We start from the raw sequence: 25,418 nt of genomic DNA on the forward strand, positions 1-25,418 counted from the left end.
CCATCATCATCCTATTAGTGACGGTACAAATACTCTACGGAGATTTTGTGAGTAGATTTTTTTTTTTAGAGGTATACTGCTTTATTTTTCATAACTGATAGTTTTGCTTATTTATCTTATACAAACTAAAAAATAAATCATCCTTACAGCTTGAGCTTTAACTTTGTTTAAATACTTTATGAGACCAAACTGAAATTGGAATGATTTTTTTTATTTAGAAACTTTATTATTTCATTTAAATACATTTGTCAAGGCCTTCTTAGAACATAATTGCTCAACAGGTTTTTCTCACAGGTCCATCAGATTTATAGATTTTACTGTATTTCATGGGAAAATCTAAAACTGAATATAAAGAAGTTCATGAATCACTCAGACAAATCAAGTTTATAAAAGCAGCACACAGCACAGAGATTTAAGTGGGCCTATACTGTTGGGTTAAGTTGAACACACGTAGTTTGAAGGTTGTTAAATAAACAGAATCACTATTAATCTGTGGAAGCCTGCTCTGTCTTTGATTCTGACATGATTATGGGATATCTTTAATATCTTCTGTTGTGTTTCTCATTTCATGGCTTTGAGGTAGAAGGTGACTTTTCCTTCGTAGGGGTCGTAGTAGTTTTCGTAGCTAATCTTGTCGGCGACCACTCTGCACTGGATCTTGGCGTGCTTCTCTCCGACCAGGCTGAACCGAACACCCACCAATGGGTTGACATAAGTAGGCTGTGGAAACGGAGGAAGGAAGCAGATTGTTGGTTACTGTTATGAATGTTTAATTTTTCTAGGATAACATGTTGATTTTCATTTTTAAAATGGAGGGTAGACTAAAGATAATCTAGCCTTACTTTTATAGAGGACATTTCAATTACATTAACATACTGCATCTTGATACAGACTCCTGGTTTTCTTGCTTACCTGCGCCAGATTTCCATAGTATGGGAAGTAAGAGAGATCCATAATTCCCCTTTCAGGGAAATAATCAATTTTGGCCACATTGTTGTGTCCCTCCTTTAGAAAAACACAGATAAAACATGTCATGTTTAAAGTGGCACTCAACTGATTTTACACATAAAAAATGCTTAGTTTGGAGTTTAAACATTTATAAAGCAGGTTTACAGGTTACAAACTGGGGTTGAAAGACACGGATGTTCACTAGATAGAGAGGTTCTAATGAAAAGAGTTGCATTATGGGAAATGTAGGATCCAGTGTTATTGGAGCTTGACCCATACTGGGACTAAAAGTCAGCTAATCATTGTCCCGATTGTGATTATTCCTTCTGTGATTATTCTCCTAAATTGCTGGAGTACCCTTTTAAATAACACGTAGAACTTCACTCATTTTCTTCAATGCATCCTGTTGAAATCAGTTTATGCAGCCGTCACTCACCAGTATGGTGCAGTTGACATATGGGGGAAGGTCAGTTTGATTAGTAGGGAAAAAGTCAATGACCTGCAGAGACAAAACAGAACATTTACCTTCTGTCAAGGTTATTGAATGTGATTTCTTTTTTTTTTTTTTTATGTACTGCAAAATCCAAGTTTTCCCTGAAGGGCTCAGAAGGATGTTTATTAGTAAAACATACCCTGTTCATCTTAATGATGACACAAGGCATGCTGCAGTTGTAGCCAAAGGTCGGGTCCTCAAGTCCTGAGCAGGCTCCCAGCATGCTTTGCGTGAAGGGACATGCCCACTTCGTGTGGTCAGGGGCAGAGAAGGTTTTCTGGATGAAGTACTTTCCCTTAGTACAGTTGTGTGTGTTACATTCAAGCTGCTTGGTGTCATTGTAGGCTGAAGGAGAGAGAAACAAAGATTTAAATGCCTTTTTCACCATGTTAAATATTAGGCAATTGTCCACCAAATAAATACTAACGCTTCAGGAAGTCATGAAGGATGTTGGACATCTTCATCCAGCTTTTCTTGTCTGATGTGTTGTAGCTGATGTCAATAACCTCCTCTCCATAAGTGTCCGGCCACACCATCACCCCTGAAGGAGCAAACAGACAGCTGGTTAAGAAGCGCTGAGGTTTTAGTTTATTATTGTCTTAACTCCTTGTCGTTGTTGTTGTTGTTGTTGTTGTTGTTTTACCCGGAGATTTTAGCCGGTCTTGGTAGTCAGGGGCGTATGGACACAGGGTGTACATGAGCACATAGATGGCCAAAGAAAAGAGGGAAGTCATCACCACGTAGAAGGCCACATAATACAGACTGATGTACACTGTGAAGGAGAGAGATTGATACATAGTTGTTTTGTTTTTGAAAGCATATCATCGGGGTTACATGTTAATGGGTGCGTTGCCTCTCTTTGTTCAAGATGATTTTAAAATGTCTCATTTTAGAGCTTTTTTTGATAGTTGTTGCGGATGTTTTCATACTTGACTGTGCAAAATAGTTTTGAGTGTGGTTACAAAGGTAGGCTGTATCTTCAAGAGGTCAACGTGTCCTTTGTCGAATATGAGCTGAATTTAATCTGATTGTAAGATCAAACAAAACAAAACTGAAGCTTATCTCACGACAGCAGGCTTATCTCTCCCTGTCCACATGCTGCAAACATACACTTCACTGTGGTGATATTAAAAGGACAGAAAAAGTCACACACAGTGGTACATACAAGTACATTATGTGCGGCTGAGCTCACGTGTGTTTGTCTTTCAGAACATACACACATTTCTTATGTAATAAATAAATGTGATACTTTTTCAAGAAATATTTCTCTTGAGTAAACTGACTTAAAGGTCACAGGTCTCTGCAATCCTTGTTCCTGTTCATGTTGGCCATGACTCCGATGTAATACCCACTTGATTTAAGATGAATTTTACAATGAATGAATGTTGAACGACTTTAGGCCCAGAATGGACAGAAGAATTAACCACAAAGATCTATAACTTAATCGATGTTACATGAGGGCATCTCAATACTCAAGGAATCTATCCTTTAACTTTGCAAATCTTTGTAGTTCCTCAATTTAAATATTGGAGAAACATGGGGTGTTGTAATGGTTAATCTTCCAGGTGGACAAAATAAACGTATTGTCAGGAAAAGTACTGGTAAAGTATTTCTCAGTCATTGCTGGTCAGATAGCTGTTGCCTAAATGCAATAAGGTAAAGGGACAAAGATCAGACAACATATGTCAAACAACAAAACTACACTGCAGGAACACTTGTCACAAGTAAACCCTCATCAGTAGTGAATGAAATGCCTGAAATCATAATCCCTGTATTTAACACAGAGCAATTGTACTTAATTTAAAAGGTGTTTCTGCTACCCCTTCTTGCATAAGAGAGGTTAATGAAGCTATTATTTTATTCCTACCCCATTTCTCTGGCGTTCTCCCCATGAGCGTCCCATTGTCGGAGTTCCAGATAAAACGGCCAAAGTCTTCACATCGTTGCCCACAGGTCCTCTTCTCCTTCAAGGTGGCCATGATGAAGCTCTGTTCTGACCAGGATCCACAGCAGACCTTTTTTTCCCTCTACTTAACTCTACCTTTTACTTCTCTTATTCCTTCCCTCAGTCGAGATACAAACTGTAATATTTGTTTTATCCTCTCTCCTTTCCCTCCCCAAAGATTTCGAGGCCCTTTCAGGTGTCTGCCGTATGTCTTGTCCCCTGTCTCGTTGTCTTTCACAGTAAAAGCTAAAACACACTCCCTGGATGTCGCTCCAGAGTGTGATGTGTGTTATCTCTTATTCACTATTTATAAGACCATGATAAGGCGGGCATGCAGTGGGTAGGGAAGCTGAGGTGGACCAGCATCAGAACAGATGAACTTCCTTCTTCGCCAACAACGTCCTTTACTCCTTGGAGAGACCTCAGGATCACCTTGAACAGTCAGGCAGCGCAATGAAAAATCAACTAAAGCCTGTATCTGTTTGATTCTTTGGGCCTTGCAGGTTAAATCAATGTTATCCCAGGAAGTGTGAAAAAGAAATGCTCATCAAGTCCCCAGAAAAAATGTCTTGTTTTGTCCAACCAACCAGTCGAAAACCAAATAAACTTAAAATGAAGAAATGCATTAAATCCTCAAATAAGCTGGAAGCACTTCATATTCTGCACGTTTATTAAAAGGTAGCAGAATGGCTCAACTGTTGATGGACTGCTGAGAAATTGTGCACGTACATTCATGACCCCCAATGGACTTATTGTCTTAGTGGGGGACATGAATGTTTAGTGAAATCATCAGATTACGATCAAATCAAAATCAGTTTGTCCAGTTCTTTGGATTATGCCAAAATACCTGCAAGACACCCATCCACCTCAGCTTTACTTCGTGGATAGTTCTAATTAGCAAATGTTAGCATACTAATGACTAAACAAATTGATTAATTCCCTTTCTTATAGCAATAAGAGTTAATTTTCTCCATTTTACCTTTATTATATTGTAAATGTTAGAGAGCTGAGATTGGATCGGGACGCCCCAGACCACTGCTTCTTAACCTTATCTATACCATTGTCAGTGCTCTGTGTATCTTTTTGTAAAGCTGTTCCCTCTAAACAATGCTAGCAGCTCTGTGGAGTTTAAATGCATAGGTGCTTTTAAATGCTGATGTTGATGTTTAGCAGGCATAATGTTGATCATGTTCACCATCTTATTTAGCTGTTAGCATGCCAACATTAACTAATTAGCAGTAAACATGGAGTCCAGCTGAGGCTGATGGGACACTAGTTTTACAGGATTATTGATCATAAACCAAAGTATTGGACTAAAATTTAGACCAAAGTTATTACAGTTCAATGAGAAAGTAACATGCTAGCATGGCTAAAAACTGTAGTTACCTCACAGTGTTACAGGCAATTATAAGAGGAAAACACAATAAAGGCAGAACTCTTGTATCCAAAAGAAGAAGAAATTCTCTAGTCACCTTTGTTGTTTGACTCATTACAGGTTTTGAGTTTTATGAAATGGATGACATTTCAAATGAGCAAAGCAAGACCAGAGGAGTGAACACTTGTCTTTTCTCTCATTTCTCTCTGTAACAGTGGCTATTGTGCCACTTTCTCTCTCTCTCAACATTACCAGCCCACTACATGCATACCACATCTATCCCTCCTCTTCCTCTCTCCTTCTCACTCTCATTTCCTGTCTCTCTGCTCCATCATGTGTATTCGTTTCACTCTCTGTTTTCCTTCCTCCTCATCTACATCGTGCACATGGGTCAGCTCAGGATAAAGCATTACAGAGTTACAGAGTGGATAAATCCCCTTGTGGAAAGGTGATGAGTCAGGTAGATCTGTATGTGTGTCTGCATGTGTGTTAGAGGAAGAGAAGGGACTTCGAGTGATAGCCTCATTGAGGGAAACACTGAGCTCTCCGTGGCTCTGTGCAGCGAGCAGATGGTCATATGTATGATACACTCTGCCTCTGAATCACTTGAGGAAGAAGAAATCCATATCACATCTCGGTCTTATCTGGTTTTCAGGCATTTCTCATCTGCTTCTCTGCTACCTCCATCTTCTGTTTGCATGCGATCTCCTCTTCTCTGCACTCATTTCCAGTCGCCCACTTCCATTTCTTCATCCCTGTAACACCTTTTCTCTGTAGGTTTTGCTGCAGCTCTAACATTTCTCCGTCCCTCCTCCTAACTCTTCCACTGTTTCACCATGGATATTGGTGGCCTGACAACAGTGGTGGCCAATTCCGCTTACATCTCAGCCAGAGGGAGCGTTGATGGCACTGCCAACCCAGCCTCCAATCGGGACAAGAAGTACCACTCGCGCCTGAAGCTGCCTCACATCACAGTGTGTGAGGGTCTGCGGGAGACTTTAGACCTGGGCTTCCAGACGGTTTGTGTGGAGCAGCCCATCGGCAAACGTCTGTTCCAGGAGTTCCTAGACTCCAACAAAGAGTATAAAGGTCCCTGCCGCCTGTGGAAGGACATTGAGGAGTACAACATGGCTGAGGATGAGGATCGTGTGAAGAAAGCAAGCAAGATCTTGTCCCGGTACATGGAACCTGACGCCAAGTATTTCTGCCCCTTCCTGCCAGAAAACAGCATCACAAACGTCAAAGAGAAACACCAAGAGGCCGGGGATGAGCTCTTCAGTGAGATCACGGACTGTGTGATGGACTTTCTCAAGGAAGTGCCCTACACCTTCTTCCTGGAGAGTATGTATCTGAAAAGGTTTCTGCAGTGGAAGTGGCTGGAGATGCAGCCCATGGGAGAGGACTGGTTCTTGGATTTTCGTGTGTTGGGGAAAGGGGGTTTTGGGGAAGTGTCTGCCTGTCAGATGAAGGCCACGGGGAAACTGTACGCCTGCAAAAAGCTCAACAAGAAGAGGCTGAAGAAGAGAAAAGGTTATGAGGTAAGAAGCCTACACTGATCATAACAAGTCCTTTCTCATTAGAGAAAGGGAGAGAGTTTTGCAGAAGCAGATTATGGATCTAGCTGCACAAGAGTATTACTCAGGGCTGGTATACATTGCAGTTTGTGCAGTGGTTGAAATTTGGAAACATGAGTTATGGTCTAATTTATCTTTAATACACAGTGTCTGTTTAATAATCCTCTCTAAACAACCGTCAGTAACTAGATGGAGCCTTGCAGACGACGTTAGGCACCTTTGGCTTATATGATTAGTGCCCTGAGCATTGGAACATTTTGATCTCCTTATAAAGTGCCAATCCTACCATGTTTATAAATGGAGCGGCTCTGGAGTAGTTTTTCTAATCTTCTGCTCAGTCCCCAAAACATATATAAGGTGCCTGTAATTTTTGATGCTGATATTGCTACACCAGGGTGATCAAAGTCAATACAGTGCAATACAGTCAAAGTAATGCTGGTTAGCTCTGCATATGACTATTGATTAGGAGAAAAACAAGCTTAAAAACGGTTGGTGCGGCAGTGCAGCAGCTCATAACAGGTATGCTGGAGCCGAAAACAAATGTAACTTTGTCAAGTACACAGCTGTGAAAGGCTTTTATTACCATCTGAGGGTAAAATGTTTTTATTAATCAGATATAGATGTAGGTGGGTCAAACATGAATAATCTGTATTATTTAATTAGAAAACTAGAATTTATTGAGTTTATATTCTTATACCTTTTTGCTTATTTATTAACTACATTTATCAACTGTCATCCCCTCTCTACTCTTTAATTACACAATAAGAAACAATAAGTTGTTAACACCAATTTTCCAAAACTTCAGTTTTGTTTCCCAGTACTGTACCCTGTAGGTACCCAGTATTTTCAAAAATAGTTAGAGAATAATTTATTTCTGCTTTCATCTAAAATGCACAGTTGTTAACCTTCTTGTTTTCTTCACCTGTAAGTATCATTAGGAACCAGTGACTGTTTTTTTACTACCTGGTTCATATAACAAAGTTACACTGTAAATCACAGGCTGTTGTATAAGCGGGTAGTTATTTTATTTGGTAGTTTTTTGTTTTTGTAGATTTTAATGCAACATTATCTAAAAGGTGCTCTGAAACTGTACATTCAAAAGCAATCATTTATAGTGGAGAAGTATTTCCTTGATTTGATGTTAAGCCATGACTGAAATACTGTTGTGCAGCCATCTCTGAAGTGTCAGATGTCAGAGCTTTCCACCATCATGATGCCTTCTCTGTACACTACTCCTGTTTTAATGCTCAAGCCAAAGCCTGACAACGCTGTTCTATGACTCTTTGAGCTTCAATAGTGAGGACATTAAAAGAAAGAGTTAATTAAGACGATATATAACCACCATGTAGTCCAACTGAATTACTTAGCCCTGTTTATTTGATAACTTAGAACAAATGCACAAATGATGCATGTGTACAAACAAGACTATTTGTTTTAAATTTCTACTCATATCTGCTGTCCCTTCCTGTCCTGTAGGGGGCGATGGTGGAGAAGAGGATCCTGGCTCGAGTTCACAGCAGGTTCATTGTCTCTTTGGGGTACGCCTTCCAATCGAAAACAGAATTGTGTCTCGTCATGACCATCATGAACGGGGGAGACCTGAGGTAAGATCTCATTCACTCTCACTCAATTAGATCCTGACCACAACATCTACTAATGTTTTTTAAATTTATTTTAGCCTCATATTTCAATCTCACCCTTTGATCCTACATCCAAGGGATCTAATGTTGCAATCCAACATTATGAACCAATGTTTTTATGTACTGCAGGGATATTATGCATTGAAATTTAGATCTGATAATTATTTGGCTTTAGTGTGATTAAAAAATTGTGGAAAATGGGATCAATGATTCATAGTGCATATTTCCTGATGTTTCCCCACATATATTGTATTGAAATGATTATACTCATTATCGATTTATCTTTTGATTATTTTGATTAATCAATTAATTATAATGTCAGAAAATAGTGATAAATGTCTGTTATAAAATGCCACAGCCAAATAAAACATAATTTATACAGTAACAGTAACTTTAACAATCCACAACCCAAAGATATTCAGTTTATTATCATATATGGCAAAGAAAAGCATCAAGTCCTCCCACTTGAGAAGCTGGAACAAGTGAAAAAAACAAACAGAAATGATTAATTAATTATCAAAATAGCTATTGATTATATGTCTTCCAATTGACAAATCAATTAATCACTGCATACAGTATATAGAATGCTACATGAGTATACTGCATTTGTCTCTTTAGAAAGGGAAATTGTGTTTATAAAAGAAATGTGTGCATTGTATGTGTTTCCTTACATGGCCGTGCGTCCTCTCTCATTATGCCACCAGGTATCACATTTATAACGTGGATGAAAACAACCCTGGGTTTGATGAGCCGCGTTCCTGTTACTATGCTGCTCAGATCATAGAGGGCATGGAGCACCTCCACCAGAAGAGGATCATCTACAGAGACCTAAAGCCAGAGAATGTGCTGCTGGATAATCAAGGTCGGACACTCGTCTACAAGAAAGAAAGATGTAGTTTTAAATGCTCCCTCTAGGTTTCTCACAGTCATTGTGTTGTTGGTAACTGATATGACTGTCAAACTGAGGTAATCTAACTCTGCAGATGCTCATTTCCCCATTTAGATGCATTCAAGCAACCATTTTGGTTCATCTTGGTTCACTAGGGAATTATTGTGTAGCTACTGATATTTGGACCATTAGAATATTTAATTAAAACATTAGTTTGCCATTTTAGGACGTTTTCTTTTTTGCTTTCTTAGAGTTAGAGAGAGTTAGTTAGATGGGAAGATAGGAAACCACTCTGCAGCCAGGAGAGGATTAGCTTTGCTTAACGTTAGTATAAACACTAGAAGCAGGGGGAAACAGTGAGCATGGCTCTTTCCAGAGGCAACACAAGCACCTTAAAAGGTTTAGCTCACTATAGTTAACACGTTATATCTCTTTTGTTTAATTCAGACAGAAATCCAAGAGTTAAAATGACAAGTTGTGGTTTTACTGGGTGACTTTGAGGAGTAGTGAACAGAGCTAGGCTAGCTGTTACCTGCTTCCAGCCTTTGTGCTAAGCCAACTGTGTCCTGACTCCAGCTTCATACTTAACATACAGACATGCAAGAGAATGAATAAGCACATTTCCTAATATGAGGAACTATCCCTTTAAAACAATTGAATATAACCCTTCCCTCAACCTAGAAACAAGATATACCAATTTCTTTTACTATAATGAAATTATAGTCCCTCACCTTGACTTTAAAAATATCTCTTATTCTTGGCCTCCTGAGGTCAAAAGACACACGCGCACATGCCGGTTTGTATAAACACACTGAAACACTTGCACACACTTCACACTTACTGTACACAGTTTGTCTTACGTCTAGCACAAGGACATTTTTGAGTTATCACTTTACTACAGGTTCATGAGTCAGAGACGTAGAGTGCTGGTCAACATTCGTATCTGTGACGTGCACAGCTCTTGACATTGCCCTGGTGTTTGTTCTCACAGGTAACGTCCGTATCTCTGACCTTGGTCTGGCCGTGGAGCTCGCCGAAGATCAGTTCAAAATCAAGGGCTATGCTGGGACTCCAGGTACAGTTGAAAATAATAATCACCAAACTGACTTTTACCTTGTTGTAGTTCTTATAGCAGGATCTGTGAACAAGGCCCACACCCACAAAACCCACAGATCTACAGCGTTTATCTTTCTCCCTCTGTAATGAATCAACAAGCATGCTGCAGTGTTTACTGTATGGCCTATTCTGCAGCTGCCGTTACCTTAGTAACCAGTGTTACCTGAATGGCTGAAATGAAACTGTGCTGCTACTTTATAATTTTTTTTAATTTGTTTTTTTAAATGTATTTATATACCACCTTTAAAAACAAGGGTTTACAAAGTGCTTTGACATTAAATTACAACATACAAGTGAACAATGGCAGAAACACCCAAACAACAACAGCAACATATAAACCCACAAGAACCCAAGCAACCAAAGCAACACAAGAACCCAACAACATAAATTGAGACCAGTAGGACCGTAAGATGTAAAATGATGTAAGCAATTAAAGGGGATAGAAGTTATAAGAAGGGGGTCTAGGCACTAAAACAATATAAAGCAACAGACTGAGATTAAAAGAATTAAACAAATAAAGGCATAAAGAGGTAAAAGCAGTACGAAACAGATAGGAGCAGTTATCATCTTATATCAGCTTTAATAGGTAGTATAAACACAGTATATACTAAAGTTTTATCTTATTTATTCTAAAGAGAAACACATTGTAATTAAGGATTTTTCAAGAGCAGCAGTCTATTTTTGTAGATAATATTGGTTATTAGCTCTATGATGTAGTTTGAGGTGTATCAACTCATACAATATGATATTACATGTAGATCAACTATAATGAAAACTAATTATTTTTGAGTAGTAGAGGTATTTAAAGTCATTTTACTTTTATTGTTGGGAGCAAAACATACTTCCTTATGTGTTCAACTATTGATACAGTAACATGTAGGTGGTATTTTCATCTTGTTGCTAACAGGGCCATAGCTGTTAGTGAGGTTACTGTGGTCCTGTCATTTATAATATTTCTGGGAATTTATGGTCTTTACATTCCACAATTATACACGCAGCAAAATAGTAGTCCCACACTGTCCATCACTTGCACTGAATCTGTTAAGACAGCATTTCGGTCCTCAGACTTCCATCAGGCAAAAATCACACAGATTAAAAAACAACATTTAATAAATTGATCCTCTTTGTCTCATCCTCAACTGAAAGGTCATGACCTGTTTTCTCTTTCCTGCAGGTTTCATGGCTCCAGAGCTGCTGAAAGGAGAGGAGTACGACTACTCTGTAGATTATTTCACTCTGGGGGTCACTCTGTATGAGTTTCTGGCTGCCAAGGGACCTTTTAGGAGCCGAGGAGAGAAGGTAAATTCAAATTAAATTCACTGTGTGCTTTAAGCATGGTTTATTTGGGTCCTCTTTCTTCACAATCCCCTCATCTCTGACCTCCCTCTGCCATGTGATTTTTAAACATGCTTTTATTAAGCCTGTGTGATAATACATTAACAGTCCTGTAGGATTTTATAGCTCAACATCACCTACCTGTGGCCTGATGCTGACACTACTGTGAAATATGAAGCCCTGATCCCGCATTTAACTTTAAATGGTTGAATTTTATTACATATTTACACATTAGTCTTGCTACCTATATACATCATTATATATATATCTACTTTATAGAGGATTTAAAGTGGTATTGTAGCCTAGCCTGGATTGACCTGCATGGCCTGGAGCTTTCACTAATACGACATGTGCCGGTTTTAAATGGGAGTTTCTGTGTTCTGTCTGAAGGTGGAGAACAAGGTGGTGAAGAAGCGGATTCTGAACGAATCTGTAACTTACCCAGAGAAGTTCAGTGAGAACGCCCGGTCCATCTGTGAAGGTCTGCTGTGCAAAGAGGTCGACAAGCGGCTCGGCTTCAAGAACGGGTCCTGTGATGACCTCAGGGCACACCCCTTCTTCAGCGAGATCAACTGGAGGAAACTGAACGCAGGTCTGTGTCAGATAGACAAAACAATGTTTCCTCAGTCATTACCAGTTACTACACGCACTGATACCAAGTTCATGTTTAATCTTTAAGAATTTCATCTTCTTTTTCTCTTTCTCTTTCTCTTTGATAATTTGTAATAATGCAGAAACACTAAGTGACTTACTGGAAGAGGCTCTGCTTTATTCAACCAGTGTGCATCCACAAGGGCTGGATATGGATTTTTTGCAATAAATTATTTTTATAGTTATTTAATGGAAGAGCCATTTTTGCACTTCATGAGCAGTTTTTAATATTTATCCAGGTCCTAATGATGTATTTTCTCCATCAGCTTCTCACTTTGAGCAAATACTTTATTTTTCTCATGAGAAATTTCTATATTCTTTGTTTTGTTTTTGCCCTTCTCACTAGTTTGATTTTGGCAGAAGGTGATATCCAATCTTTCTGTGCACCAAACAGGATTTAGCAACATTTGAGTCTAACCAGTTGTGTGCTTGTTTGCTGATGTTGCCAGACTACTGAAATCGATCATCGAAAAACTAATTGATGATTGGCTGGTGTTGGCTCGCAATGAAAAGATCTAAAAAAGAGGTGGCTTTATTTCAGCTTATGAGTGTGTCGCTGTCTATTCTCTTTTTTGATCAAATTGATCAGAAACACACTGGAACAGTCAGATGATTAGCTGAGTGTTGGATCTTTAACTCTTAAATAATAACTACGGTTGTTTTTCTGAACTTTATTTTTGCTCTTATAGTAATAAATATTTAATGTTATGTGACATTTCTTATTTTCATTTCTCTAACACTATTTTGTGGCTGTCTGTGTGGTAGTTTTGTCTTTTTTTTTATTTGAAATATTTTGAAATTTCTGTGTTTGGGACACAACCTTCTTTAGAGGCTGGTCATTTGTGAGTGTAGTTATATCACTGACAAATATTCAGTCATCTTGGAGACTATATATAGAATATGTTTTAAACTTGTCTCTAAAATTTCCCAATGTGCAAAGAACAGACTTTCACTTCCAATAAACCATTAAGTGTTTCTGAGAAGTTGCTTCCTTCACAGTTGATAAAATCAAGGAAAGGAACGTTTATTTGTGTAGCACCTTTCCACAAAAATGCAATTCAAAAGTGCTATACACAAAACACTAAAGGCATTAAGAAAAGAAACACAAGACAACATAAAAGCTATAAAAGATAAGAACCACAGAACAGTGCAAGAAAAAACTAAATAATCCACATTAAACTCTACAAATTGCTGCAGCAAACGTAAAAGTCCTATAAATTCAATAAGCCAAATGAGCCTCTCTGATGAGCTAAAACATGCACAATGGTCAAACGCAAACAGACTGGGACTTTTATCCAACCTTGTCTGTCTTTGTTGTGATAGATTGTTTTAAAAGGCAGGAAAAAAGACTGGAAAATAAGAAAACTCCCAGACCACAGTGCCTGACATGTGCATCTTCCTGTGCTGTGTCTCCTCAGGGATCCTTCCACCCCCTTTCGTGCCAGACTCTAAGACGGTGTATGCCAAGGACATTGGCGACGTCGGGGCCTTCTCCACAGTCAAAGGCGTGCAGCTGGAAGACAAGGACAAAGATTTTTTTGATGAGTTTGCCTCGGGGAACATCTCCATCCCCTGGCAGGAGGAGATGATCGAGATGGGGATCTACGGTGAGCTCACGGTCTGGGGCCAGGAAGGCGCTTTGCCTGACGACCTGCGACGTGAGTCCATCCTGGAGCAGCCGCCCAAGTCCTCCACCTGCACCGTGTCGTAAGAGGCTGCGTGAACTGCATGAACTGTTTTTATTAATCAATGAATCCAACTTTATTTCTTCAGCACTTTTCTTACAAGATTTCCAGTTAGTGGTGGAAAGGAAATGAAAGGTATTGATGAACCAGCTCTAATAGATAATAACGATGCACTTTTTTTTTTCAATGTTTTTTCCTGCAATGCTAACCAAAGTTTTACATTTAATTCATGCTTTAACAACTTTTTACTGTAAAATGTTGAGTTCATGTGGACTGATACTGTGTTTTCTTTAGTGTGGCACACTTTTGTCTCGCATTATATACTTATCTGTTTCTCACATTGTACTACTGTTGATTTTTTAAGGAATGAATGATCAGTTCTTCTGTGTGTGTCAGTGTGAATAAAATGTAAGTAAAAGGAGCATTTTAAGCCCAGATAGTGCAGATCTCTGGATTTATTTGGTTGCTGTGTGAGCTGACAGTGGCTCTCTGTCTTCACCAGCCCTGACGCTCACGTGTTTATAACTCTCTCACATGCATTTTATATGACAAATAAATATCGGTGACGTGACACACACACGTGTTGTCTGTGTTTCGACTTTTTGCTTCTCAATTGTTGTGCAGCTTCAGAGGTGTAAATAAGCTTGGATCCGCTGCTGCAGAGATGTTCATGAATCTAAATAAATATTTTGCCAATAAAATCATCACCTTTTGTGTGTGACTCATACATTTACACATCCAGCTCTTCCACCTACAGCCAAGTTTCCTCCTAGAGGCAGCAATATATACTGTGTGTTATAGAGTCATAAAGCCGAATACAAACAGACAACACCACTTTCAGTAACGGCCAGGATTCAAAATAAGGACATACTAAAATGATCTGTGTTGCATGTGTGGCAGTACACACGTCTTACTCTTACTCCTCAGTGGGTATCATTGAACAAATTATGTCTACAATTGTATTACAATTGTTTACTATTAAAATCAATCTAATCTACATTAATAATTAATTAGTTGATCAGCAGAAAATGCTGGTTCCAGCTTCTCAAATGTGAGTATTTTCTGCTTTTCTTTGCCATAAAGTGCAGTTGGAATAAAACAAGCCACATCTTGAGCTGTGGGTAATTTTACTGGACATGTTTCACTGTCTTATGGACAAAATAATAAATCCATGAATCAAGAAAATTATCAGCAGATGAATTGATAATGAAGTCCATCGTTAGTTGCAGCCCAGTGCAGATAGTGAAAAATAGGATGAGCATCAATTTCCAAAAACATCCCGCAAATGTTGATGAGTCTGTAAACTGTGTTTATGGCTTGTTTATAAAGCCTTGGCCGATGGAGGGCGCTGTAGACTCATATCACTAGTTATTTTCCACATCAACGCTGCAGCATCATGACCATTTTTTTTTTAAATAACCCACTCAATAAACCTACACTTTGATTATATACTATTGACTTCACTGTAAGTATTTAGTAAGTACATTAACCAAAAATCTAAGCAATTACCCTAATGTTAGATAAGTAATTTAATAATTTATCACTCTCTCTCTCTCTCTCTCTCTCTCTCTCTCTCTCTCTCTCTCTCTCTCTCTCTCTCTCTCTCTCTCTGTCTGACTCAGGTTTCAAGAAAAGTTGAACCAGTCTGAGCTCAGAGTAGCTGCGCTCAATTTTATCTGATATTGTGCGCTTATTTATCCAAAAAAAAAATGTTTGAATCATAAGAAAACAAAAAACCCATCTATCTCGCTGCTTGTAGCATCGGTCCAGCTGCCTGGTCTCATTTATTTTTTTAATTTTAGCGGATTCATCCAGACTTGAGGCGAAATGCAGCAGCCTGAGACCCAGCAGACAACTCAGCAAACAGCGACAGAAATACTGGATCCGACAGGTACAGTTTGGTCAACTTTCATCCCGGCATCTTTTAACCAGTCTCTACAGGAGGCTCAGAGTTACAGCAGCATCTTTAACTGATATCATTCAATTAATTTAAACACAGAAGGAATGTTTGTTTTCCTGACCACTTTCTCATAAGGCACCATTTATGAATGGTCTATAAGCTGTAGTTAATGGATTTATCATTAATAGCTCAGTTATAAACCATTAATAATAACAACTTCTGGGTTGCCAGGTTGGGGAAAAATCCTCCTCCAGCATGTCACTTTGCCGGCTTACTTTCAACACGTATCTTCTGGGAATAGGGCTCTTGGACAAAATCCACCGCACACGTGTTATGATATAACCATTTATTTACCTCTACATCCAGTTCTACTAGCTTTTGATCTGTACGCATGACTTAAAGTAGTTCAAATGTAGAGAGAATAATAAATATGAAATGCTGATGGTGAGAGCTGTTTTTATTACATTTTGAAGTTAAGAATTAAACATTTTGTTAAATAAAGACTCTCATGCATCAGTGTGCCCTGGTTAAATAAAATGTCCTGGTAATATCATGGATGTGTCTTTCTATTCAGCAATAACACAGACAAGTCATCAGGTTTGCAGTTGTAAATGTTAGTAGCCCATGACAATAAACAGTCTTGGATTTCTCAATTTGGCAAAAGTTAGTCAGTCACCTGTATTTATAAATGTTAAGACATCACTGATAAAAGGTTCTTCAATAATCCATCATGCCTGTATTTGTAAGTATGAGGGTAAATGCTAGTAAGATGTTTATAAATTAACATATCCTGCAGCTCTTTTCCTGAAGACAAGTGGTCAAACAGTCCTTGGAGCTAAAAAGACAAGTGGAGGTAGAGTAGGATATTCCACAATCTGGCAACCCAAAAGTTGTTCTTATTATTACTTACTTATTATTATTCAATGCTGCTCCAGGGAAGTTCAGTGCACAAGAAACATTTCTATATGTTTACATGTGGGAGCAAAGGGCTGCAGAAGGTCCTCCAAAGCAAAGACACAGGGCTAATTGGTTTCTTCTTTTAGAAAAGCGAAAAACAAATTGTGGTTAAGCTTTTCTTAGAAATACTTAAAATGCTTTTCCCACAGATCCAGAGGTAGAAGGATTTACTCAAGTATTTAAAGTACTTTTTGAGTATTTGAGTTTTACACTTCTACTCCTCTAACTTCCTGAGAAAAATATTGTACTTTGTACTCCACCATATTCATCTGACAGCCACAGTTACATTGCTGATTATGATTTTAAGAATGTATAATAATTAGTTCAAAGTTCTTGCACACACACCTTATCGATTGGAGCTTCAAAACAAAAACTATTACTGTGTAAAAATCAAAAATCCTGCATATCACTGATGACATAAGCATACAAAATATGATGTCTTATACATTAAATCAAACCACCCAACAGTATATAAACTAGGTATAATTAGCTAGCTACAACCATTAACGCTGCTTACATGCTATGAGCATGACATATAATAATATATTGGTTGTTCTTGGTGCTTTTACTCAAGTAAATGATTTGAATACGTCTCCCATCACTGCTCATATATCAGGAAAAAATTGAAAGAGGAATTAATGAAGAGGACAGAAAAATTATTTCAATATGTCCATGTTGTCTTCAGATGGGTTTGGATTTCAGAATTAGGCTCAAGATGACATGTAATTCAGAGGGCTCAGAACCAGGGGAACTAGTGGTAATGAAGGTAAAGAGGTCTTCCTCTCACCGCACATCTTCCTCCCATTTGTCCTCAGTTCAGTACCTGCGTCGGAGGAAATCGGCTCTGTGGGTGACTGTGTCTCTGCTGGCTCTGTCTCTGCTGGTGCTGGCAGTGGGTCTCATCTCTGCCACCCGCACTGACAATGTGCCCGTGGCTGGATATTACCCTGGCATCACAGTGAGTGACAGTCACCTCTTGTCTCACTAAAAATTGACTTTCAATAACCAGTCAAACACTCTTATGATTGTGACATTGTGTTTTTTTTCTTCCCTCATCTGAAACCTAATGTTTCTCCTTGTTTTGCTCTCTTTGTACCTCCAGCTGAGTTTCGGAGCGTTTCTGGGCATTGTTGGCATCCACCTGGTGGAAAACCGCAGACCCATGGTGAGTCTGTTCCTCTGACTCTCATGTCAATGTTATAATGCATTTATAATCACATTATAATGATGATTTCATGTATTCAATTCATTCAACACCTTCACTGAAACCCGCCACTTGATTTAATTAGTACGTCAGACTTCAAGAAATGTCATATTGTTGCATGCATTGTTGGTGTTTTGTTCATCTCCAGCTGTAGGTAAATTTCTTTTGCTAAAGAGGAATAAGAAGAAGAAAAAAGAAATCTAAACCTTGGTTATAATGATGTGGTTTTATAGAATAACATAGAATAGATGACAAAATGTGTAGACCTGACCGGATCACTGCAAGCACATGGGTAAATGTAGATGGATAAGTAAATTCCTGTAGGTAAAGTGGCATAAAGTGTTTCCCAAATACAGCATGATGTATGCAGGTCAGTATTTCTAATTTCCTGAAGGTATATTTACTTAGACTATAAACATCTGGTTGCTAACTACGCCTGCACATCAAAAGCCCAGTGCGCTGATAAATAAACCAGACGTTTATAGCTACAGTATGTATGACCAGTGCAATGAGATTATGTAATGTGCCAGTCTCAACCTAAAAAATGATGGGAATGTTTCATATATTAGTTTTCATCTCTTCAGTAAAAGGTTAAGACACATACTTCATGTATGCCATGATATATTCACTAAAGTCTGTTTTCATTGCACTTTGGCCCCATTTTATTTTTATCAATACACCAACTTTTCCACCTCAGCCAAGCATAAAAACTTTTCTTTTTTTCTTTCTTTTTTTCTTTCTTTTTTTTTTGTTGTTGCTATATTTAGATTTTTTTATTCCCATGTTTTTATTCAAGTATTTTAGTGTACAAAGTGAAAAACAGGTGGATGGAGAGGCATCTATTGACAGTTGGATTCAGTAATGTGCTGCAACAATGCAAACTAATTTAGCATCTAGCTAGTGGAGCATTTAGCAGCTATACATGCATATATTTTCCTACCACCAAACACCAAAGAGGAGAATAAAAAAAGGAGAGTAAATACTGGACTTAGATTTACCAGATGGACCAAAACACAAGGACAAAAGAATGACACTGTTGCTCAGTATCTACTGGATGCGCTAACAGGCAACTCTTGGCTAACAAGTTCACCATATTAACTTTTTAAAGGTCATAATATCTAAGAGTTGCGTTCATAGCTTGTTCTGCTGCACCCAAGAGGTCAGCTTGACAGTGACAGTTTTAACCGTGCAATATCTCACTCATATTGTAGCCTTCTGTTTGCTCTCTCTCTTTCAAGGTGACTTCTGTCAGATTTTTGAGCTTCATCATATTTATCCTCTAAAACTGAGGCATTGTTCCTGGAAAACAGGACATATATACACCATAAATTACAGGATTAGGTTACAGACTTTGCAAATTCGCTAAACTGTTTTACAGGAAATTGCTCTATTATGAGCAAGAAGCAAATCCGATTACTCGATGGCAGCATAATGTGTTCTTGGTCCTTGTGCCCAGGTCAGTGTACGTGACTGGATTTGTGGTTGGGGGAAAGTGAACGTGATTGGTTCTGGATTTCAGTGACAAGAGGAGAAATTGCATTAGTATTGGTCAGTCGCTGACAGGGCTCCTTTATTTCAGACAGGGACACAGGTATAATATCATCAAAATACCTCTCTGTACAACACAGGGTTCAAAAAAGAATCATGTTAATGACTCCAGAGAGGAGACACTCAGAGGTAGGCCAAAGATCTGTCTGAAAAGATTATTGATCAGAGAGCCAGTCTTTAAAACTGCTGAACTGACCCCCAATCAGCATTTAAAGCCGATCTCAACCAGTTTGGATCAGTCAAGTGGCCGACCAATGCGAACGCTACTTAAGGGCCAGTTGCAACCAGAAGCTGAAATTGTTCTTCTGTGTAATTTAAGTCGTATCACCAGTATCACATTCACAGTATATCAAACCCAACATGAGACTAACTGTGTTAAGTGCCTTGAAGAGGACACCAGTGACACAGAAACCAGAGTACGAGTACCTGAATCCGTCATAATTGTTTTGTTGCACACGTCTAATTTTGCTTAGTCTTATAGGTGTCTTGATGACTGTATTGTCTGAAAAGGCCTATAGGAATGTTTAATTTTTCAATTCAAAAAGAGGATGTATACAGCCGAGAAGTGCATATGTAAGACTCGTAGCACGGTTCTCATTTCAAAATGAGTTAAGTGGAAGCATTAAAAAGTCGGCTGGTGGCTTTTTCTACCAACTCATGAAGCTAATGTTATCTTAACTAGCTTACGTTAGCTTGCCATTTTAGCTGGCAAAATTGACAGTCATTGAGAAGTTTTTTTCTATGGCTGTCTGAAATCAGCCGACGCATTATGATGCATTTGAGAGTAGCAAGGACAAAGACATTTAAAATCGCCTCTTGTATGAACAGATGTAAACTTTTACAAGAAAGGTTGCCATGGATTAAATGAGTGAGCTGTGGGCTACAACCGAGCTCCATTTTTTTCAGGCTATATTTGTTTACATGTTGGAGTACACAGAATTCACTATTAACAGTTCTCATTTGCTAGATACCAGGTGATTTACAGACAAGTATTAATTAATTACTTTAATACATATGGAAACTTAAAAACGTGATGATTCTCAGGGGGTTCTGCAGTTATAAGGAGTGTCTTTTGTCTATGCTTTTTAAAGGTTTATGACAAATTGAATCTAAAAATATGTCGATAAGTTCAGATTTGACTGAGTTATAGCTCAATTACTCACTGATGATTTTTCCAATAACTGGTCGCGAGATGTTTTAAAGTAACTTAATTGCGCCACTGGTGCTGCTGGAACTGTTGATGCAGTTTTCATAACACCTGCTTGCACATGTCCCTTTCACCCCACACAGTATCTTATCTCATGCCTAAATTTTTGTAGGTGGAAACTGCCCTAATAATACACAAACTTGCCCAAATTATAAAGACTCGTCCAAATCAATCTTTACCCACCCAATTAAAGAAGACGTTCCCTGTGCATGGTCCCTGCGCCTGTCTCCATGGAAGTGTTATATCAGTGTGTGTGTGTGTGTGTGTGTGTGTGTGTTGTTAATTTTTCATGTGGTGTCCAGGGTGTCGTGTGCCTGGTCAGATCACTTTGTCTTACGTTACGCTACAGTGTACTGTATCTAATCCGGCCCACACAGAGAACCTTCCCAGAGATGTTCACACATGTGGAAAGATGCAGTGTCTTGTTTATACAGCTGACATGGTTCAATATATTAAACAAGCAGGTTTATGTAATGTTTGTGTGTGTGTGTGTGTGTGTGTGTGTGTGTGTGTGTGTGGCTGTAAATGTGTGAACACAGAGAGAAGACACAGACAAAGACAATCACTACCTGTTTTATCCATGACCACACTAACCTCCACTTTTCTATGACATTAGTAATTACTATTACTTTGATGAAACACAACTTTAAAACAAATGAGTAACAGGATAACAGTTTACATCTTAAAATTAGATTTTGACACAAAGTTCCTCTTCAAGACCAGGCCCATAATATAGAGGATGGAGGTTGTACTTCTGTGGTGCAAATTTCTAAGAAATTTGCGATTCATGAAATTATGTAGAAGAAAAACGAGTAGAGTAAACCTCAGGCTTTTAGGAAACCAGGGTAGTGGGTAGTCGCCTTCTTTGATTGGTTGGTAAGCCAGCTTTGGCTGCATCTGTCTGCCTCTCTGGCATCACTCCCAGCTCTGTGTGTTAAACTTTAATGGTGTGATCACTGCCACACTAGCGCTGGTCTACAGTGTCTCTTATGAGGCACATGTGGCATGATGTTCAGTCTCACACAGGTGTCGTCTTCCCTCCCGTGTCTGAGGCTTTGTGCTGTAACAAGAGCGCCTGCTGGCAGAGCGAGATCGCTCATTAAAGAACAACTAACCGTACCACAATGCCATCTGAGACATCTGAGAGCTCTGAAGCTTCTCTTACTTCCTGGATCTCACAGCCCTTTGCTCTTCTGACCCCATACAGCTGCCGATGGAGGGTTTGATGTTATTTGAACTGTAAACAGTTATAGAAGTGGTAAGTTCTTACTGCTGCCAAACAGGAAAGTTTCCTGTTTGACGTGAGACTGGAGAAAATCTAATACAGATATGAACTTTTATCCCTCCCTCCTGTTGAAGTGGACAACATCAGTCGAGGGTTAACACGGTTCAAACTTTACAGGTGACACAGACAATCTAATAAGACAGAAAATAATTTATTTGCACAAGTAATAATAAGGACATAATACTTATCAGGTATGAAAAAGGTTGCACTAATGCGATTTTAATGAATTTTTTAAGGAAATCTCGCCAAAAAAGTATAAATCAAGCTCTAAAATTTAAAAACAGTTTATCAGTCAATGAGAACAAACACATTAGCACAACGTACCAAGAGAAAATGATGAACAAGGCCACAAGACACAAAAATCAAATAATCTGACACATCAAATGAGCCTGAATTTAAATATGAAAATGGTATTTTATTCGACAGCTGTGCTGCGTTATTGAAAACAAAAACAAAAATATAGATATGAGACAGCTAGCAAAATATACCATATAAAATATGATTAAAAACAATTTTCAACAGAAATATTAACACACTGAAAATGAAAATCAAATAATATAGAGATAAGACGCCAACAACAAAACAGGTTAACAAAAGTTATGTTCCAGTTTAAGACAGTGGCTGATTGTTGTTCTTTGGTATAGAAATAGATCATCTAGAATATTGATTCGACTTGACAGACATTTATGTTGACTTTGTTTCGTGTCTATTTGTTGTCATGGTTGAATGGTGTTTACATACATATATAAGCATTGAAAAATCTTAATATATCTGCACTCTTCATTTGATCTTATCTTGTCCTCCAAAACGTTTAAAGGGATTGTGGAGCATGAAATTCTGTCCGTAAATGGAAGAAAAAAGAAAAACTCCCTTCCTATCTGCACTCACCCTGCCGCTCCTATAACAGGCTTCACTGCCCTGATACACTGTAAGATTTCTTTATGACTAAATGGTTTGTGTAGCTCATGTTCTTTGCTCTAGCAGCCTCCTCTGTAGTTACTGCCTGCATCACACAGAGTACCATCCTTTTGGTCACCTTGCAGCTTAGAGAGCAGAACAGTGAACCTTTTAAAGGCCGTATTTTACCCAGCAGGTCATGGGAGGATCAGTTCTTATTACCAGTGTGTCCAGCTGTGGTCATGATTGCTCACTGGACCACTGAGTAGGAGAAGAAGACCTTGTAGCGGTCAGCGACTTTAGTAACATAACCTGATAGGTATCTTTACCAAGGCCACGTGATTCCTCTTTTTCTTTATCTCTTCAACACAGATGTGTTTTGTTCTCTAAAACATTTATCATGTTTGTCTTTTATTGGTATTTCTCTTTGTATTTTAGTGTTGAAAGATGTATCCAGATCTTTTGGCAGCTATAGTACAATGTGAAAATAACGTGACATTGGGACATTGTTTAACAGTCCGATTTTACTGTTTTGCTTCACCCCCACTGCTCTCATGATGTCTTTTTCAGCGGCAGCAGGCAGCTGTTTATAGTGGAAAGCCTCTAAAAACTCACCATACACTACCTGGTCTGTACAGAGTAGCAGGCTGGCACAGTTAGCAACTAGCTGGTGAACATAGTGGAGCATTTAGTAGCTAAAGAGCCAGATGTTTTCCTCAGGAGGTGGTGGAGACCAAAAACAGAGCTAAAGCAGTTGTCGTAGTTGGTCGTTAGTTTAGATGGAGCTAGTTTTAAGTTAAATAGACAACTGGGTAGTTTAGTCCAGTGTTTCCCAACCTGGGAATGTTGAGTTGCTTAATGGGAGAAAAACCTGTGCTTTTTGTGAAATATTGGATAATTTGACCTCTTACGGCCTCAAAGTTGTTCAAATTAAACTATAGGATTAATTTAGAAGGACAATGTCATTTGAAACCTTACACACCTGTATTTAATATGCTTTTTAAATGTAAAATCTGACAAGTAGCCAGTAAATATAGCTGTTAAATAATAAAGTGGAATAAAAACTGAAATATTTAATGTAGTGGAGTAGAGGAAAAGAGTGGGATAAAATGGTAATAATCAAGGAAAGTAGGAGTACAGTACTTGAATAAATGTATTTAGTCAGTTTCCACCACTTCAGTCTTTTTAATATTTCTTTGCTGACTCGACTCATGAGAGCAGAAAAGCACAGTTTGTCTGTGTGTCTTTAATCTTTTACATGTATTTGATTTTTCTCTCTCTTTCAGCTGTATTAGAGGGGGTTTGGGGATTTCGGCGACAGAGTGTGTGTTGAGGTGTTTTATGTGCTGGCAGCTGGTGCTAATGTGAAGTAATGCAGTTGTCAGGCTCTATTGTCTCTGCTGCTGGCCTCATCTCCCGCTCACAGCCCATAAAAGCAGAGTCATTTAAACTGCTAATGAAGTGGAGAGTCTGGACCAGCAGCAGATAAAACCCAGTCAGAAAAAGCTTATTTTGTCAGTTTGGCTCTTATTTCACTTTGATGAGGGAAATTCATTTTAAAAAAATCCCTTGTTTTCCCCTTCACCACACCTTGTGTTATGTACTCCTACACATTTCATACATAACAGATTGCCACCAGGTTAACTAAAAATGAACCTGAATGAAATGGACTGGTCAAATAAACCTGATCAGTTTTTTTTTAAACGTTTACACTTCTATATGGAACAGGCATGTTTATTTCTGATTAGCCACAACCTATAAGACCAAACAACTCACACCTTGACTGAGTGTGCTCTAAAAAAACCAAAACCAGATGCTCAGGCAAAGCCGGCAACTGCCCCAATGCTATGATGAAGCTGCTATGTGCACTGCTGTACTCAGTGGGTAGTTGACAGGTTACATACACAGTACAGGGTGGAAGGTAGTTGGGGAATCAACCAGGATAAAGGAAAACACCAAAATTTGCCTGATCTCAAAGCAAATTAATACTTGTTCAACAGAAAAGAATGCTATTTTCAATATTATATATTATTTTTAAATTAGATTTTTCATATTAAATACTTTGTCATTATTTTCACTTATTTTAACGGTAGGAAAAGCCCAAGTGTTACAAAAAAATATTAATGGTAGAGCTAAATTGAATTCATATGTTTCTTTTTTACACATGTACTCTTCTGTAGTGTGACATGTGAAATCTTAAATGACATCAGACATCGAAGAAAAGGTAAAAAATGTTGCTAATGTCAGTGCAGGATCAGTGCATATACTGTACTGTAAATGATAGAAATCAAGAGTGTAGGTTTGCATACGGACAGTAGGAAGCTGGAGTCCTCAGAGAGAACCTACAGTGGCATAGGGAGAACATGCAAACTCCACAAACAAGGGCCCCAGCCCTGGGTTTCAAAACCATGACCTTCTCCTGTGAGGCGAGAGCTGTAACCACCAGACCACTGAGCTGGCCCACAAGTAAGTCATTGGATTGTAAGGCATAAAAATATCATAAAAACATCGTAAGATAGTAAAGCATAAAATGTCATAAAAATGGTCATAGTATAATAAGGCATAAAATGTCACAGTACAGTAAGGTATAAAAACATCAAAGTATAGTAAGGCATAAAATGTCATAGTATAGTAAGATATAAAGACGTCATAGTATAGTAAGGCATAAAATGTCATAAAAACGTCATACTATAATAAGGCATAAAATGTCATAGTATAGTAAGATATAAAAACATCATAGTATAGTAAGGCATGAAATGTCATAAAAAG

At 38.4% G+C, this 25,418-nt stretch overlaps 3 protein-coding genes across 3 annotated transcripts in view; 2 read left to right on the top strand and 1 right to left on the bottom strand.

Moving 5' to 3' along the window:
- Positions 1 to 190: 190 nt before the first annotated feature.
- On the bottom strand, positions 191 to 3,613 carry LOC130171754 (potassium-transporting ATPase subunit beta-like). Its single transcript, XM_056379918.1, has 7 exons — positions 3,309 to 3,613; positions 2,085 to 2,213; positions 1,869 to 1,982; positions 1,581 to 1,786; positions 1,385 to 1,447; positions 913 to 1,005; positions 191 to 720 (listed from the first exon to the last, which is right to left on the bottom strand). Exons 1-7 carry the CDS (start codon positions 3,418 to 3,420, stop codon positions 562 to 564), a joined length of 876 nt encoding a protein of 291 aa, XP_056235893.1. The 5' UTR covers positions 3,421 to 3,613; the 3' UTR covers positions 191 to 561.
- Positions 3,614 to 3,806: 193 nt separating this feature from the next.
- grk1a (G protein-coupled receptor kinase 1 a) lies at positions 3,807 to 14,086 on the top strand. The gene is made up of 7 exons (XM_056379684.1): positions 3,807 to 6,299; positions 7,812 to 7,939; positions 8,680 to 8,837; positions 9,856 to 9,939; positions 11,155 to 11,279; positions 11,706 to 11,907; positions 13,385 to 14,086. The coding sequence occupies exons 1-7, from the start codon at positions 5,598 to 5,600 to the stop codon at positions 13,675 to 13,677; spliced, it is 1,692 nt and encodes a 563-aa protein (XP_056235659.1). The 5' UTR covers positions 3,807 to 5,597; the 3' UTR covers positions 13,678 to 14,086.
- A 1,216-nt stretch (positions 14,087 to 15,302) lies between these two features.
- LOC130170758 (transmembrane protein 255B) overlaps positions 15,303 to 25,418 on the top strand; it is a 28,188-nt gene continuing 18,072 nt past the window's right edge. Inside the window, exons 1-3 of the mRNA XM_056378364.1 lie at positions 15,303 to 15,542; positions 17,324 to 17,466; positions 17,611 to 17,673. Of these exons, the coding sequence (XP_056234339.1) occupies positions 15,479 to 15,542; positions 17,324 to 17,466; positions 17,611 to 17,673 (270 nt within the window). The 5' untranslated portion in view covers positions 15,303 to 15,478. The remainder of the gene's footprint in view (positions 15,543 to 17,323; positions 17,467 to 17,610; positions 17,674 to 25,418) is intronic.

This window comes from Seriola aureovittata, chromosome 1, assembly GCF_021018895.1.
Source record: "Seriola aureovittata isolate HTS-2021-v1 ecotype China chromosome 1, ASM2101889v1, whole genome shotgun sequence".
NCBI classification, from domain to species: Eukaryota; Metazoa; Chordata; class Actinopteri; order Carangiformes; family Carangidae; genus Seriola; species Seriola aureovittata.